The sequence below is a fragment of the Mustelus asterias genome, chromosome 1 (genome assembly GCF_964213995.1).
Source record: "Mustelus asterias chromosome 1, sMusAst1.hap1.1, whole genome shotgun sequence".
In the NCBI taxonomy this organism is placed as follows: Eukaryota; Metazoa; Chordata; class Chondrichthyes; order Carcharhiniformes; family Triakidae; genus Mustelus; species Mustelus asterias.
Genome location: NC_135801.1, coordinates 139,128,368 through 139,145,453, shown reverse-complemented (window position 1 = coordinate 139,145,453; position 17,086 = coordinate 139,128,368). Strand labels below are relative to the sequence as shown.

General features: G+C 37.9%; 1 protein-coding gene across 5 annotated transcripts in view; it reads left to right on the top strand.

The window, feature by feature from the left end:
- The window catches only part of unc13bb (unc-13 homolog Bb (C. elegans)), a 565,742-nt gene that overhangs the window by 359,006 nt on the left and 189,650 nt on the right, over window positions 1–17,086 (top strand). For 3 of the 5 annotated variants that reach the window (XM_078219469.1, XM_078219468.1, XM_078219466.1), the window contains exons 8-9: window positions 5,790–6,012; window positions 9,561–9,686. In XM_078219469.1, the coding sequence (XP_078075595.1) occupies window positions 5,790–6,012; window positions 9,561–9,686 (349 nt within the window). The remainder of the gene's footprint in view (window positions 1–5,789; window positions 6,013–9,560; window positions 9,687–17,086) is intronic. The other 2 variants (XM_078219471.1, XM_078219470.1) reach the window with 1 other exon arrangement.

Sequence of the window (17,086 nt, the reverse complement as noted above, 5' to 3'; positions counted from 1 at the left end):
TCTGTCATTTAATTGCTCCCTCCCGCTATCCTTTTCCAGGCCGTCCCTTTTGTTATGCTTCCCCTTCCCTGCTTACAACAGCATAAAGCCCATCACATTTCCACCTTCATTTCTTAAGAACACTCATATTCAACTTAAAATGTCAACTCTTGTTTCTCTCTCCACAGATGCTGCCAGACCAGCTGAGTACTTCCAGCACTTTTTGTTTTTATTTCAAGTTTCCAGCATCCTCAGTATTTTGCTTTTATTTAGAAACTTGTCTCAGTTTTGGCCTCTAACCACTTTCTCCATTACAGACGTTATTGTTTCTTCTTCAATTTTTATATTTTGCAATCATGTTTTCACTTAGTTCTGCTTTCTCATCATCAAGTATTTAATTCAGCATAATTGCATTTAAACATTTTGGTAGCAAGAATGATGGGAGACAATGCAAGCTTAGTACATTTTTAAAGGGAATGCAGGAACAGAGAGATACTGGGGGTTTATGCACAAATCATTGTCTTGGCAGGCCAAGTTAATAAAACATATGGGACACTAGGCTTTATAAATGGAGGCGAAGTGTACAAAAGCCTGGACACTTTACTAATCCTACATAAAGCATGAGTACTAGCTAAAGTATTCTGCCCAATTCTGGACGCCACACTTTAGCAAGGGCATTAAGGCTTTGGAGATGGTGAATGAAAGCTATATTGGAATTGTAGTAGGGATGAGTATTACAAATACGTTGAAGGGCGAGAGAAGCTGAGGTTATTCCTCTCAGAGCAGAGAAGGTTAAGAGGAGATTTGATAGAGGTGTTTAAAATCATATGTGTTTTGATAGTTAAAGTAAAATTGTTTCCAATGGCTGATGGTTTCATAAACAGTTTTAAAAGTTTAAAGTTTATTTATTATTAGTTACAAGTAAGGCTTACATTAACACTGCAATGATGTTACTGTGAAATTCCCCTTAGTCGCCACACTCCGGCACCTGTTCAGGTACACTCCTGTTCAGGTCAATGCGCCTATCCAACACGTCTTTCAAACTGTGGGAAGAAACCAGAGCACCCGGAGGAAACCCACGTAGACACAGGGAGAACATGCAAACTCCACACAGACAGTGACCCAAGCCGGGAATCAAACCCGGGTCCTTGGCGCTGTGAGGCAGCAGTGCTAACCACTGTGCCACCGTGCCACCCTACAGGGGACAGATTCAAAGTGATTGTCAAAATAACCAAAGGCAACATAAGGAAATAAAATTGTGTACAAGTGATTAGGATTTGGAATGCACTGCCAAATAGGATGGTGGAGTCAATTGTAATCTTCAGAAAGATATTGGATAAATAATGAAGACTAAAGTTTGCGAGATATTCGGAAAAAAAACAGGGTATTTGGACTAATTGGATTGCTCTCTGAATGAGCCAGTATAGAAACTATGTTGTTGGAAACAAAGAAAGGTTATTAGTGTTACAAGTCAGGTCAGATACTTCAAGGTGTTCTGTGAAGCTCGCCTGACCTGTAATGTTTTACGTTGAATTTGGCTATGGTGAGCATGGAAGGTTTCACTTCAGGTGTGATTCAACTGACCCACGAGGAGCTTTTATCAGAAACAAAGTTTAATTAAGAATATTGTTGACATGTATCGTAAGACAATTAGAAAGAACTTTGAACAATTACAAACAAGAAACACAACAATGTATAACTCTTAAGGAATATCTCTAATGTGTTCCAACCAAAGCCAACATCCAATACACAAAACCCTCCAAATAAGCACAATACAGCATAGGTTAATGCCCACTTGTTACAGGAATCCAGCCTCCTGGGCCGAATACTGAAAATCCCTTGTGAACAAACTCAGAAGAGGTTGTAGTCAAATCTGTTTCCCAAAACACAGCTTCTTTAAGGCAGGATGGCAATAAGCCTCTCCTTCAGCTAATTGAGAATAGTTTTAGAACCAAACAAAGAGAAGAATAGGGAGAGAGAGAGAGACTGCTTCTTAGCTTGCTGCTAAACTGCTACAAAAACACTCCCCAAAAACGAAACTGAAAGCCCAAAGGAAAAAAACCCTATCACCTGACTGCCACAGCTTAGCTCCACACCCCATGACATCACTGAAGCTGCATGATTTAAAAAAAACTTTCTTAAAGGTACACTCACATGACACTAGACTAATACCAGGAAGGAGCAAGTTGTCTTATGAGGAAAGACTTGGAGAGGTTAGTTATGTCTCCACTAGAGTTTAGAAGAGTAAGAGGTGACTTGATTGAAACATTCAAGATCCTGAGGGGTATTGACAGGATGGAGGTGGAACAGATGTTTCCACTTGTTGGAGAATCTAGAACTAGTGGTCACAGTTTAAAAATAAGGGGTCATTTATTGAGGATGGAGATGAGGAGAATTTTTTTCTCTGAGGGTGGTGAGTCTTTGGAACTCTCTCCCACAAAAGGCAGTGGAAGCAGAATCTTTTAATATTTTTAAGGCAAAACTAGATAGATTTGTGATTAACAAGGAGGTGAAAAGGCAAGAATGTGTGGTTGAGATTACAATCAGATCAACCATGATCTTATTGACTGGAGGAGCAGACTTGTGGGACCAAGTGGCTCACACCTTTCTAATTCTTTTGACTCAGTGGGTTAAATGGCTTCCTTCTGTGTTGTGCTTTTCAAATCCATTTGGGGGATGTGGGCATCACTGGTAAGGCCAGCATTTATTGCCCCAAGTTACCTTTGAGAAGGTGGTGATGAACTACCTTCTTAGACCATTGCAGTATGTACAGTGTAGATACACGGTGCTATTAAGTAGGAAGTTCCTGAATTTTGATCCAGTGATTATGCAAGAATAGCAGTATATTTTCAGGTCGGGATGGTTTGCGACTTGCAGGGAAACTTGCAGGTAGTGGTGTTCCTATACACTTACTGCCCCTTCTAGATGGTAGAGATCCTAGGTTTTGAAGGTGATTTTTATTCATTCATTTTTTGGACATGGGCCCGAGGGCAGTTGAGAGTCAACCACATTGCTGCAGCTCTGGAGGCACATATACACCAGACAAGGTAAGGATGGCAGATTTCCTTCCCGCAGGACATTAGTGAACCAGATGGGGTTTTCCGACAACCGATAATGTTTTCATGGTCAGTACATTCTTAATTCCAGATTTTTTAAAAATTGAATTCAAATTCCACCATCTGCCGTGGCGGGATTCAAACCCAGATCCCCAGAACATTAGCTCAGTTGCTGGATTAATTGTCTCATGATAATGCCTCTGGGCCATCATCTCCCCAGGATTTGACTTGATTTGATTTATTATTGTCACATGTATTAGTATACAATGAAAAGTATTGTTTCTTGTGCGCTATACAGACAAAGCATACCATACATAGAGAAGGAAAGGAGAGGGTGCCGAATGTAGTGTTACAGTCATTGCTAGGGTGTAAAGAAAGATCAATTTAATGTAAGGTAAAGCATTGTAACAGAGTTTACAAGATGAGAGGGGAGAGATACAAAAGAGTCCGGAGGGGCAATTTTTTCACACAGAGGATGGTGAATGTCTGGAACAAGCTGCCAGAGGTAGTAGTAGAGGCGGGTACAATTTTGTCTTTTAAAATGCTTTTAGACAGTTACATTAGTAAGATAGAGATGGAGGGATATGGACCAAATGCGGGCAATTGGGACTAGCTTAGGGGTTTAAAAAAAAGGGCGGCATGGACAAGTTGTGTCGAGGGGCCTGTTTCCTTGCTGTCAACCTCTATGACTCTGACTCTAATTTAAAAGAGTTAGAATAGAGTTTTAAAAGCATAGAACGAGAGTAAAAGATAAAATTAGAGAGTTTGCTGGGCACAGTTTGCAAGAAGTTGCCACACTCCAGTGCCATCTTGGAATCTTGAAGTATTGACAAGTTAATGCAGTGCATCTTATAAATGGCACACACTGAAACCATGATGCATCACTGGGGGAATAAAGTGAATATTTAAGGTAGTGAATGAGGTGCCAATTGCGGAGAATGTTTTGTTCTGTCTGGTGTTGAGCCCCTTTAGTGTTGTTGGAGCTGCATTCATCCAGGCAAGTGGAGGATATTCCATTACACTCCTGACTTGTGCCTTGCAGATGGTGAACAGGTTTTGGGGAGTTTATGAAGTGAGTTACTCACCACAGAATTCCCAGGTTCTGACCTGCCCTTGTAACGACAGTGTTTATACACTTGGTCCAGTTTAATTTCTCAATGGAAACAAATGTCTGATTATAAATGGCATTTCAGAACACTCAAAAGGTTCATACGGAGTAACATTTTATGTTTAAAAATTAGAGATTTTATTTTGCTTCTTCCCTATCTTTAAGCCCCTGTGCGATGAATACGGTGTACAATCTGTTCCTAGAATTCTGCTGTTGACATCTTAGACCAAGCAGAAGGGGCCCATAAGGATGGCTAGGAGTAAATGTTTAATTCTTTTTTGTGGGGATGCCTTGCAATCTGAGGAAACATGTATTACTTAAAATTTGGAAAAATCTCATACAGAAATGCATTTTCTATCACCACACAGAGCAGAATAGAGATGCAGCAAAACATTATCTTAGGAATCATATGGCACATTGAACAATGAAATAAAATAGTAAATTTAGGAGAAATTATTATTTTAGGTCTTTTTATAATAGTTTTGCTCTGGAAAGAAGTTTAATGTGCAATAATATCATATTTTTAAGAATATAGTCAATATACATTTGTACAAGGACATAAGCCTAGAAATTATTGCGACTGATTGTTAGTGAATGAATGGTTCTTGCCATCATTTTAACAGACTTATTAGCCCATTTAAAGTAAATTGGTAGCATTTCTGTTAAAATAGTGCAGAAGAGGTTTTGATACAAATTCATTAAACTCTAACATTACTTACAATAATTTCCAAGCTGTTATGAACCAACAAAAACTTTATTTCCTAATTATTATGCTATTTGAGTTATTATATAAGCAAGGAGTAAAGATATTGAGATTTCTATCTAGATCAAAGATCAGTTATACCCCTTGTTTTGCTGAAGTCTTCTTTTTCCCCTTCTTTGCCAACATTTGCATCCACCAGGCAATTGGAGTTATTTCGGATGGGGAGAGCAGCAAAGTATGTAATGATTTATTACTCACAAGTACCTTGGCTCCTATATTAGCATGTTCCAACTGGAGAGACTTGGAGTATTCATGCATATAGGGGATTCAAAGGTCCCTCATTGTATGATTACATTAATGTTATTTTTTTCCTCATGTAGTCTTTGTCTGCATAATTTGGTTTTCTTTGTCTGTCATGCCTGTGATGTGCAATCATCATATATTTGTTTTCCTTCTGTCACAAAATATTTGTATTACATTATAAGAATGAAAACAAAAATGATCACTGTATGCATGAATATTTATCAAATAGAGCATGCATGAACCCCCTCAAAGCTAAAGTTTTGCTTTGATATCTGCACATCATAGTGTAAGAAAGAGCAAAAGTTTGAAATTTAAAGCAGTGTGCCTGCTTTCTATGCAATTAAACAGCTAAGTGTAAGGGAAAATTGAAATGCTTCACCTTTCTCTTGATGTGCAGAGTACAAAATATTTATTTTAAAAGAGATTTTAAAATATTTAGTTTAATTTTTATTTAAAAATCCACTGGGCTGAAGGTAGTGCTTTGGTCTAAGAATATTTGTCATGTTGCCTGTTTGGTTCTACTTACCTTGTGGAGGAAACAAAAACGGTTTTCAAAGAAAAACCTGAAAACTGCACTCTAATCTTACTGAACATACTATAGACAACAGGTGTAATTGTTTTCTTTTGTTTATCGTTTCAGCATTTGAAGATCCTGATAGTGCTGTTGATGATAGGGACAGCGATTATCGTAGTGAGACCAGTAACAGCATTCCACCTCCGTATCATACCACTTCTCAGCCCAATGCATCGGTCCATCAGTTCCCAGTTCAATCACGGCTGCAGCTCCAAGGAAGTTCACGGGACTCGTATGCTGATTCAATCCAAAACTATGAGCTAGATTGTCGTGAGAAAAAGGGAATGAGGTATGCAGACCATTTTTGAAAAGGTAGCATTTCTGTCTGTTATATTTATGATCAGTTTTGAAATGAGTTCACTATACAGCTAGCAACCAGACATGTTATATGGTTGTATTTTTTTTAATGAACTGTTCATTGTATTTAAACTGCAATGGTTTCTTCAAGGCCCGTACCATTGAACTTTCAAATGGGGAATTCCTTTTCACTTAACCATACATTCCTATTTTCTACACCTCTGCTGCAGCTGCTAGTTTCTCATCTCCACCTCCGATTTCCTTGCCCTCAGCAAGTTCAGCAAGGATAGGATTAGAACATTAGAGAGAGAGGACCTTAGATTGGAAGATCAGGATGTAGAATTAATTTGGGTAGTAAAAGGGGCCTTTGGTAAGAGTTGTTTGTCGGCCACCGAATGGTAGTGGTAGTGTCTGGCGAGGTATAAATCAGTAAATTGGAGGTGCATGTAATAAGGGTATTGTATATACAATGGTTTTCTAGAACATTAAATTGAGGAATCAACTCAAGAACAGGCTATTTTAGATTTCGTGTTGTGCACTGAGAAAGGGCCAATTAATAATCCCATTGTAAGGGAACCTTCAGGCCAGAATGACCATAATATGATGGAATTTTACATGAAGTTTGAAAGTGATTTAGTTCAATCAGAAACTAAGGTATTTAATCTAAACAAAGGACACTACAAAGTTATGAGGGGCAAGTTGGCTGTGGTACATTGGGAAACTACATTAAAAATTGTGCTGGTAGGTAAGCAATGGCTAGCAAGGGTTGCAACAAATTTACATTCCTTTAATAAAATTAAATGGCAATGCCTGCTAGTCAATCTTGAGGGAGGTGCAATTTTCTCTAACTAAGCATTAGGAAGGATACAGCTGCTGTCTTTGGCCCTCAACACAAACTCCTTAATGATGCCACAAACTCCATCATACCACTGTATCAGATTGAACCACACCATTTGCAAACTCGATGTTCAATCCAACTTCAAGCTGAGTTTCTGACCCCATTTAACTCCAACCCTAAAGCTCCCTATTTCCACCTCAATAGATTGCCACATTCTGCCCCTACCTGAGCATTTCTGCTGCGGCTAAACACCCTTTGTTACCTCCAGACTTGATTATTCCAATTTACTAGTTAGCTTCTCACGTTCAATGCTCTGTAAACTTCAGGAAATCCAAAATTCTGCTGCCCATGTCTTAACTTGCAGCTCTCCTGTGCTTATAACCTACATTGTTTAAACCTTGCCTTAATTTTGAACTTCTCATCATTGTTTTCAAATCCCTCCAGCACCTCACCCCTCCCTATCAATGTTTTCTTCTCCAGCCTTACAACTTTCCAGAATAAGTGTGCTCCTACAAGTTTGACCTCCTGAACATCCTCAGTTTTAATCACTTGACTATTGACTATCTTCGTATTGTCTGCAAACATGGCTACAAGATGGTCTGTCCCTTCATCCAAGTCATTAATATAGATTGCAAATAGTTGAGGCCCAACACTGAGCCTTGTGGGAATCCACTAGTTAACAGTTTGCCATCCTGAAAATGGCACATTTTTCCTATTAGCCAATCCTCTATCCATGCTAATATATCACCCCCAAAAATCATCAGATAAACAACAAAGAAAAGGATCATTCTTCCCCATTGCTATGCCAGCGGTATCCAGGGCAGCAATTCTGTCATTCCTATTGCCCAGGATAAAATCAATTGACCTGCTATGGAATGCCAGAGATTGAACTGTTTCACAGAAGCATGGAATTGTTTCAGCACATAGAGGCCATTTGGCCCATTGTGTCTGCACTGGCTCTCCAAACAAGCAACATGACTTAGTGCCATTCCCTTGCCTTTCCCCCATATCCCTGCTTCTACCACACCTCTAAGCAGTGCATTCCAGACATGAACCTCTCGTGTGAAACGTTTTTTCTCACATCGCATGCTTCTTTTGCAAATCACATTAAATCTATGTCCTCTTGTTCTTGGTCCTTTTACGATCAAGAACTGTGTTTCTTTATCTCTGTCCAGCCCCTTCATGATTTTGAACACCTCTATCAAATCTCCTTTTAGTCTTCTTCGTTCCAAGGAGAATAGCCCCAACCTCTCCTCATAACTGACGTTTCCCATCCCTGGAACCATTCTTGTAAACCTCTTGTGCCCTCTCTCCAATGCCTTCACATCCTTCCTATATTCCACACATCTGGGTGTGGCGCCCAGAACTGTACACAGTATTCCAGCTGGGATCTAACTAGTGTCTTATGAAGTTCAGCATAATCTCCTTGCTCTTGTACCCTATGCCTCTATTAAAAATTGTAGAATAGTGTATGCTTTATCAATTAAGATGCTGTCCTGCCACCATCAATGACCTATGCGCATGTGCACCCAGGTCCATCTGCTCCTGAACCCCTTTAAGAATTTTACCTCTAATGTTATATTGTCGCTCCATGTTCTTCCTCACTCTTCTTCGCATTGGACTTCATCTGCCATCTATCTGCCCACTGCACCAACTTGACTGTGTCCTTTTGAACTTCTGCCTATCCTCTTCATAGTTTACAATACTTCCAATTTCTAGATGCTGCATTGAATCATTGAATGTTTGAGGGGTCCTTGGATTTGAATTTCAATGGGACAAGTTAATCTTTTGCTGTGACTTTAGAAAAGTGTTATTTTTTGGTCCAATTATATCACTTTTGAAAAAGCCTCTTACTCGTATGTTTTTCTTCTTTTATGTTTTAATACCCTAACACTTGTCAGGATATCTATCAACTTCTCTTGGGAGCAGCTGAAGATGAAAATAATTGAGAAAGTTTTAATTTTTTTAAAAAACAAAACTAATATGGGAAACACTTGAATTTGTAGAAAAAATCATCTTTAAAGCTTTTTTCTGGATAATCGTACATATTTAAAGGGAAAATAATGTCGAGCTTTGTTGCAGAAATCTTCTAATATAAATCATGTCTAAGTGTATTTATATATATATATATGTTTGTTTTCAACTAGTGTGTGACATATGTCGAGTAAACCCATGTATATTGATGTGAAATTCTATTTTAGACTGGCTAATGTAACATTTCAGTTATCCTTGAATATTGTTGCTGAAGAATGTGGATATAATGCATAAAAATCAAATTGTCTGTAAGAGAAAAAACAAGTATTTATAAACGTACCAGGGGATCATTTGATACAATTTGAAAGTAAGTTAATTTCTGGTGTTCCTTGCAATTGTAATGTTTTTGCATCTTTTTAAATAAATATGTGTTGTTAATATTGTTCATTTACAGGATACAAATTTTTTGTAAGTATTTTTATTGTAAGCAATGAAATGCAAAGTTTAGAAAGATGAAATTACCAAGGTGTGACATGCTCCTAGATTTATGTGAACTTGAAGCAGCATTTGAAAAATGCATTTCAGTAGCAATTTCAACGGAGCTTTGTTTAATTTGAATACAGTTCACATAAACATTAATCAATGTGGGGACTGAAATGCAGTGCAGTGTACAGTAAATAATTATGTATCCTCCTGTTTCCCACTCTGTCATTCATTTTCCCCACCAGACGATATGATAGCATAGATTCTGCTGCAAATGGTCGTAGTGATCTAGAGTCTGCATCTGAGTCTAGTCAGCTAACCAGCCGCCAGTACTCCCTCGAAAGTAGGCAGTCTCTAGATCTGTCGGATAGGTGGGTTCTGTTCTCCTTTACAGCCTTGATGTTGCCATGTGATGGTGTGCTGTGGTGCTGTGAAGAAGGCGTTGGCACAACTGTTTGCATGTTTTAATGTTTCCATATGTGTCATGCCAATGTTAGGGATAAAATTAATTCAAATTTGTGATAAATAAAGCTAGTACAACTGCATTTATGAATATGAACAAACATAATCTTTTTGTTTAGTTTTAAACACAGTTTATGTTATGGTTTATCTTATTTTTCTCAGTATCCGTTGATTTGAGCTATTTTGAATATAATTCTCTTTTTTATTTACCCTATCCCCTACAACTTATTTCCAAAACTTTCTGTTATCCACTTATACATGCCTTATTCCATAACAAGTTGGAGCTCCTCACCAGTTAGAGGAAAAGTCAGGCTCATAGCAGTGGATTCTGACGTTGGTGAAGAAGATTGGGAAAGTAAATATGAGAAGTCAAGCCAACAACTCAGTGACACATTTTTGATAGAAAGACAGAAAATCTGGCAAGAAGAAACCCCAAAGGAGAACCTTCCAGTGAGAACAAACCACACACACAGAGAATATACAGATAGGGCACAGCAAACAATATTTAGGCAAAAGCAGCTTCCGAATGGAGAATCAAAGCTTCCGTACGCTAGTTATCCAAATGAATATAGTACGATAGATAGGAGGAGAAAAAAGAAATGCAGACGCAATAGTTTGGGAGATGATGATCTGAGAAGGCAAAACTATTCAAATAGTTTAGATAAATATACCACCGAGGGAGGAATAAGTAGTGATCTTTCTAACAAAAAGTCTAAAAAGCTGAAATTGAATCACAGCGACCCTTTGCTCTATAGCCATGACATGGCAGCAGCAGACCAACAGTATAAATGGAAATCTATGGTAAAAAGCAACATGTGGACAGAGAATGAGTCATTCAGTAATGACCCTGAAGATGTAATGGATGTAGAGGAATACTTGGAAGAAATGTATGATGAACAAATGTTGAAGAAACGGATGTTACCTTACATTTGTGGTGTATATGACAGTAGTGATTCTGATGAACTTTACTGCTCACTGGAGTCTGATGATGAGCAAGAGGCTTTGTTATTTGCACAGTCATGGCATGAACATTGCGACAATTCTGTCAACTACAGGGAACATGATACAGCCGATCCACATGCCTTCCAGAACAAATACCAACTAAAACACAGTCATGACAACAAAGTCAATGACAGATTCAGCCAAATGAGAAGAGAGTTGCATTCATCTCAAAGTGAGGAAATAAGTGAAGATTTTGTTGATGCAATGGATGAACTCCAATGCCTGGTAGCATCTGTGTCTGAGTACTTAGCTGAGAAAGAAGAGGAAATTAGTAAATTTGGGTCACTTCCAAAAACACAGAACAAAACTGTCAGAAAGTCTCAAGGGGAGAGAAAGAACCTTAATGTAGTTATTAATGAAGATATAGCTGGATGTTGTCATACAGAAGGACAAGAAGAAAAGAAAAGACTGATGCAGTCTGCTGTAAAATATAGTACTGAGAATAACAATCAAAAACTAGATTCCATTCCGGATCTCACTGGAGTGAAGAATACCATACAATCTCTGTTCAGCTCCATAGGTGAGAAAGTAGGAGTGGGTAAAAAGCAGCCATCATCTACGAAAAGAAATGTTTCTGATACTTCAAGAAGCACAGACAAAAAGAATAATGAAGAAACTGGTCTCCCAAATTCATTTTCGCACAAGCCTATAAATAGTGTTTCAACAGCACATGGCCCTGTGAAAGATGAACCAGAAAGAACTTTGCCATCCAAATTTCCCTTTCACTCTGCTGATGATGAAGAATCTGTTTCCCCTAGTGCACTTAATACAGCAGAGGACAAGCCAGTACAATCATTTATACAGTGCAAGCCGCAGGATGAAAATATTTCTATGACAACAGAATCATCACCACTATCGCAGAACACTGTCATTGACTCATTGCTGGAAAAACTGAATCCCTTAAAGTTTTTTGCAGAGAAAGATTTGACAAACGATTCTCAGAAGGACTTGGGGCAGAATAAAAAAAATCAAACTTTTGAAGTGGAGAACATGAATGATGTTTCTAATAAAAATATAAATACCAACGGTGAAGAAAAAGATGCTTCACAAATATTTGAAAAATGTCTCCACTTTGATGAAATTAAGAATAGCTCGCAAAATGACGTCGATGATTTCCATCAGCAGAATAGCTATTTAACTAATGTCAATGAACAGCAGAAGCAGATTGCTTCGGATAAATGTACAGGTCATGTATTTGAGTTGGATAATGTGACAGAAACTGTGCAAGCATCAATCCCCTTAATTCAGGAAAATAAGGACGTACATATTCCTGAAACTCTGGGACCACATAATGTTCAAAATAATGAAATGGAGAAAGAAGCAAAAGGTTCTCGGAAAATGGAATATTCGCATTCCAAGTCTGACACAACGAACAACTCTGGGATTAACTTGGGATTTTTTAACCCTCTTAAGAAGTCAATAAGTCAAGTGTTCTCTTCCTCATCGGACAACGAAGCAGAAATCCCCTCTGGGATCACATCCAGATTTTCCTTTTACAGATCTGCTGAGGATGTGCGAGCTGACAAGGAGAGAATGAAAGGTGATCAGACTTTCTCTCTTGTTGGAAAGTTAAAACTTCCCTTCTTTTCTTCTGACAACATCTCTTCTGAAAATCAAAAAGAAGCAAAATCTGAGGGAAGATTGTTTTCTGTTAAATTTCCAATGACTGAGAAAACATCAATATCAAAACAAGAAATAAATAGTAAGCCCGAGTCAGATAAAATTAGAACATCTATTGAAGACAAAGGGAGTAAACAAAGTACGTTTTTAGATATTTTAAAATTTTCACCGAATTCAAAACAAGGGACTGGTGGTAATGAAAAAGAAAAACAGAACAGCAGCCAAGAGGGATTTTTTTCAGGCTTGTTTAAATTTTCCTCAAGCGAAAACACGTCTACATCAAAGTTGGAATTGAATGATATAGGGGGTACAGACAAAATTTTGGAAACAACATTGGAACGAATAAATCGAAATAAACGAGACACATTTTCAGATGCAGGAGCTAAATCTACTCTGGAATGTGAACATGTGACACCAACGGAGCAAAACATACCTGAAACAGATAAACTAACTCACAGTGAGCGTGGATCTTTTTCAGATTTTTTAAAATGTACTTCTAATGAGATCTCATCCACGGTAGAACAGGAAGTCGGTGACAAAGATTATTCAGATAAAACAGTGAGAAGAGAAGAACAAAGAAAATGTAATGAAGACACTTCTTTGAATATGTCATTAAATCCATCAGATATAACTGACAGTTTGGTTAAAGATAAAAATGAAGCTGTAAAAATAAACCATGCATCTGAAAAAGAGGAAGACAACACTAACCAGTCAGGGTTTTTCTCAGGCTTGTTTAATTTGTCACCAAAGAAGCAAGAAGCCACAAATTCAAAACACGAGAGTCCTTTAGGTTTTTTAAAATTTATGAATATAGCTGGCCCTGGTAAAACAAGAGCTGAGGACCAGGGTGAAGGTGGTCAGGGAAATTACTTCTTCACAAATGTTGTTAATATGGCAGAAAAAAAGACTGATGAAAAATCACCTTTCAGTTTGTTTGAACAATTTTCTTCTAAACCAAAGGAGAACAAGGATGAGGACACAAAATCAAAACCTAAGGAGAATTGTGATAAACAGACAAAATCATTTTGGCCTTTCAAACAAAATGTCCATACATCAGAGAGTACTAATGATAAAATTGAGAACCAAGTGCAACAATGCCTGAATGAACATAGTTTTCCTGAAATACTGAACACTAATCAGATGGAATCTTTCACAAAACACTACAAAGATGTTACCCAAGACTCACAGGAGTTGAAGCAAGATGCAGCTGGATTACTAGAATACGAGGTTCCCTGGAATGATTCATATGAAGAAAGTCTGGTGTATGATTTATCATCAATAAATGGTGGAAAACCAGTCGAATTGCCACATTCATTTAAAAGTCAGAACGATTTAAACAGTTTTAATCTTGAATGGAAATTGAGAACAAATGACTCCACTGAAAATTATTCGCATGAAGATGCCAATATATACCAGATAGATGATTTTACGACAAATCAAAATGCTTTCCCGATTCAGTATGGAGAGTGGAATAATGGGACTGGTGAATATTATGATGTGATAAATTTATCGGTAAATGAGCAAGATGCCAGTAATGAAGATTGCAGGTATTTACTTACAGATAAGACTCAAAGTAATTTGCAACTTGATCACTTAGATCTTAGCATAACATCAGGTGCTCCCAATGTGCCCTTTTCATATCCTAATTTTTTCCAAAGAGGTGAGGAATGTGTGATCAGAAATTTGGAGAGATACTGGAATTCATTAGAACTTGATGAAACTGATGAAAGGAATTTGTTTATGGAAGTGCCTATGGATTTAAGCTCTACTGGCAGTGCAATTACTTGGCTGTTCACAGAACAGCAAGAATTGAGTACGAACGAAAATTCATTTTGCATTAGTAATGATCAAGAATACCAAGACTGGGTAACTTTACTTGAACAGGGAGTATGGTGGCCTTCAGATGATGCTGAATATGGTTACTACATTTATAGTGATAATCAATACATATATTCCTTACTTACTGATGGCAGTGGCCAATATGTATATGTGTGGATGCCAGACACAGATGAAGAGCAAGAAGAATTGGAACATTATCAACAGTCAAATGGTGATTATGAAGTAGGACTCAGTAATGACATGGTTTCTGTATGTGGTTTTAAGGTGCCAATTTCAAGTGATTTGGATTTATTCTGGTACCACGAAGGACAACAAATTGAATCAGAAATTGATGATGGACCACTTGATCTTTCTCTGGTTTATGAGGAAAGTAAACAGGTACTAAGTAAACATCTGGGTCCTTTTTCACTAGTGTTTAAGGAGTCAATAGAATGGGACAGAGAAGAACCATTGGACTTTTCATCAAAGCAGAAAACATGCAGGTTGGAAAAACGTAAGATGGATTTCATGTCTGAACAGCAACTAGTTCATCTGCATGAAGAACTTCAGGCTACTGCTTTTGATCTTAGAATAGTCCAAAGTGGACATTTGACGCAGAAGAAACCTATAATTGATGCAACATTAACAAGTGATCAAGCTTTCAAAAAATCACAGTCTAAGTCCTCGTCACAGCCTACCTCAACAAGACGATTAAGTCAATTTCATTCTTCTGTTCAATTATCAGATACTTCATATTCTGAGCAAAAGACTAACAAGGAACTAAATGAAGAAGAACACAAATATCCTGTTAAGAAGCTCACACATTTTTTCTCTGCATTGGGTGGTTTAGTTGCAAAACAAAACACTGAAAATTCTGCTAACTCTAATTCTGCTTCAGCTAATGCAACATCTGACACTCTAGCAAAGAAGGCATTTGAAATGGATAGGGATGGAACTCCTCAACTCAATGATGGGAACAAAGTGCACCAACATACTGGAGATGTACAACCTTCAGTTGTTCAACAGGATCATTCAGCAAATAATATATTTGCATCTGGGCTTAGAAGCTTAAAATCTATTTCCACTAACTGGAAAATGCACACAAGTGTCGATGGAGAACAGCCAACTTTTGTTGATGAGAATTACAATCAAGATTTGCCCAAGTCGGTGTCCAAATATGATCTGTTGCCATTTGATGAGCGAAGTGACTTCTGTCGAGGCACAACCAAGACATGCTTGCAACCAGTATCGGAGAGAATCTCCAAGATGGATGAGATTTCAACTACCGCAACACCTCAAGTTAAAGTTGTACCAACTGAGATACAATCTCAGTCACACCAAGTTGCTCCTGAGGCTTCCACCATGACTGCACAGGATTCATTCTTTAAAAACCCTTTAAAACTTTTTCATCTTCCAGAAAATCAATCTCAGGTCAAAAGTGATGAGGGAACTCGAAATGTCTTTGATTTTTTTAGAACAGTCAGATCAAAGGAAGAACCTGCCTCTTCAGGCTTCAATTTGCCAAAAGGAACAGGGGACAAGACATTCAAGCAGGAGAAAGATCAAGTGATGACCACCCCTAGTGCTGCAGGAAGGCAGCCTTCTGGCATCTCATCTCTTTTAGGCTCAGTTGGAGGCTTTTTTAAAAGGGATGCAGGTCCAGTTCAGCAATCAGATGCGTTGAACATAACTAAAAATGAAAATAAAACCTCAGTTTTAGATCAGAGCAGCGTGCAAAATAAAATGCAGAAAAGGCAACAGGAAAACATTCCTTTGGAATCCTCAAAATGTGAGGCAACGCGCCCAAGGCCAAAAGGCTTGAAAAAACAGCAAACACTAATGGAATGGAATACTGATTTTGAATCAGGTACAACGAAAGTGAGGCCATTGCATGGTGATGGTAGCAGACCTGCATACATGAAAAATGCTCTCAGTGGGACAGAAAATAAAAATGCTCCACCTTCTCAGATGGTGGGTAATGAAACCAGTCCAGTTAATGATAGATCATTGATCACTGAATCCTCTGCACCACATACTGAACATGCCTCTCTTGCTGTATTGCAATCCAAACAGAATATTCCGAAAGCAGAGTTTTCTGATATTAAAGAACTTCCAAATGTCACAAATAAATCTGTTACCACTTTGAATAACCAACTTGGTTCGGGAAAATCCAGTTCACAAATCATAACACGGCTGCAAAAAACAGATAAGGATCAAACTAATCGCCATGTAGTTGCTTCGCCAGTAAATGAAGGAAAAGCAGAACAAAAACCCAAAGCAGGACTCTTTAATTTACCCTTTGGAGGAGATGATTGGAAACTTCCTAACGTTTCAAGCTCCAAACAGCAAAGAACAAATAAGGGCATATTTTCTTTCTTCAGTGCAGCAGATGAAACATCAAATCCTACCCGAGTCCCTAATAGTGATCCACTTTCATCTGGTGCCAAACAAGCAGGCAATTCAGAAGGATTCTTCAAATTACCAACTTTCTTCTCATCAAATCCCTTAGTTGAGAAAAAACCAAACAAAAGTAGCTCTGTCTTTAGTTTTTTTGACGTGACATTTAGTGATGAGAAAAAGACAAAACCAGAGCCTACTAAACCAAGTTTTGAGGGACATTTTGAAAAAAATATAAACCAGAATAAAAAAGCAACAGCAAGACATGTAGGAGATGCCACAGAAATAAGGCAGTTGGACATAATAGCATCAGTTCTGCAGCAAAACAATACTACTGGAAATGAAAATTATAATAATTTATCACCCTTGGAAAACAATGATGAAAACAATAAAGTTGTAACAGACAATGACATTTGTGATGTCAACGATGCTACTACTGAGGACTTGCTTTGTTCAGATCAAAATGAAAGTC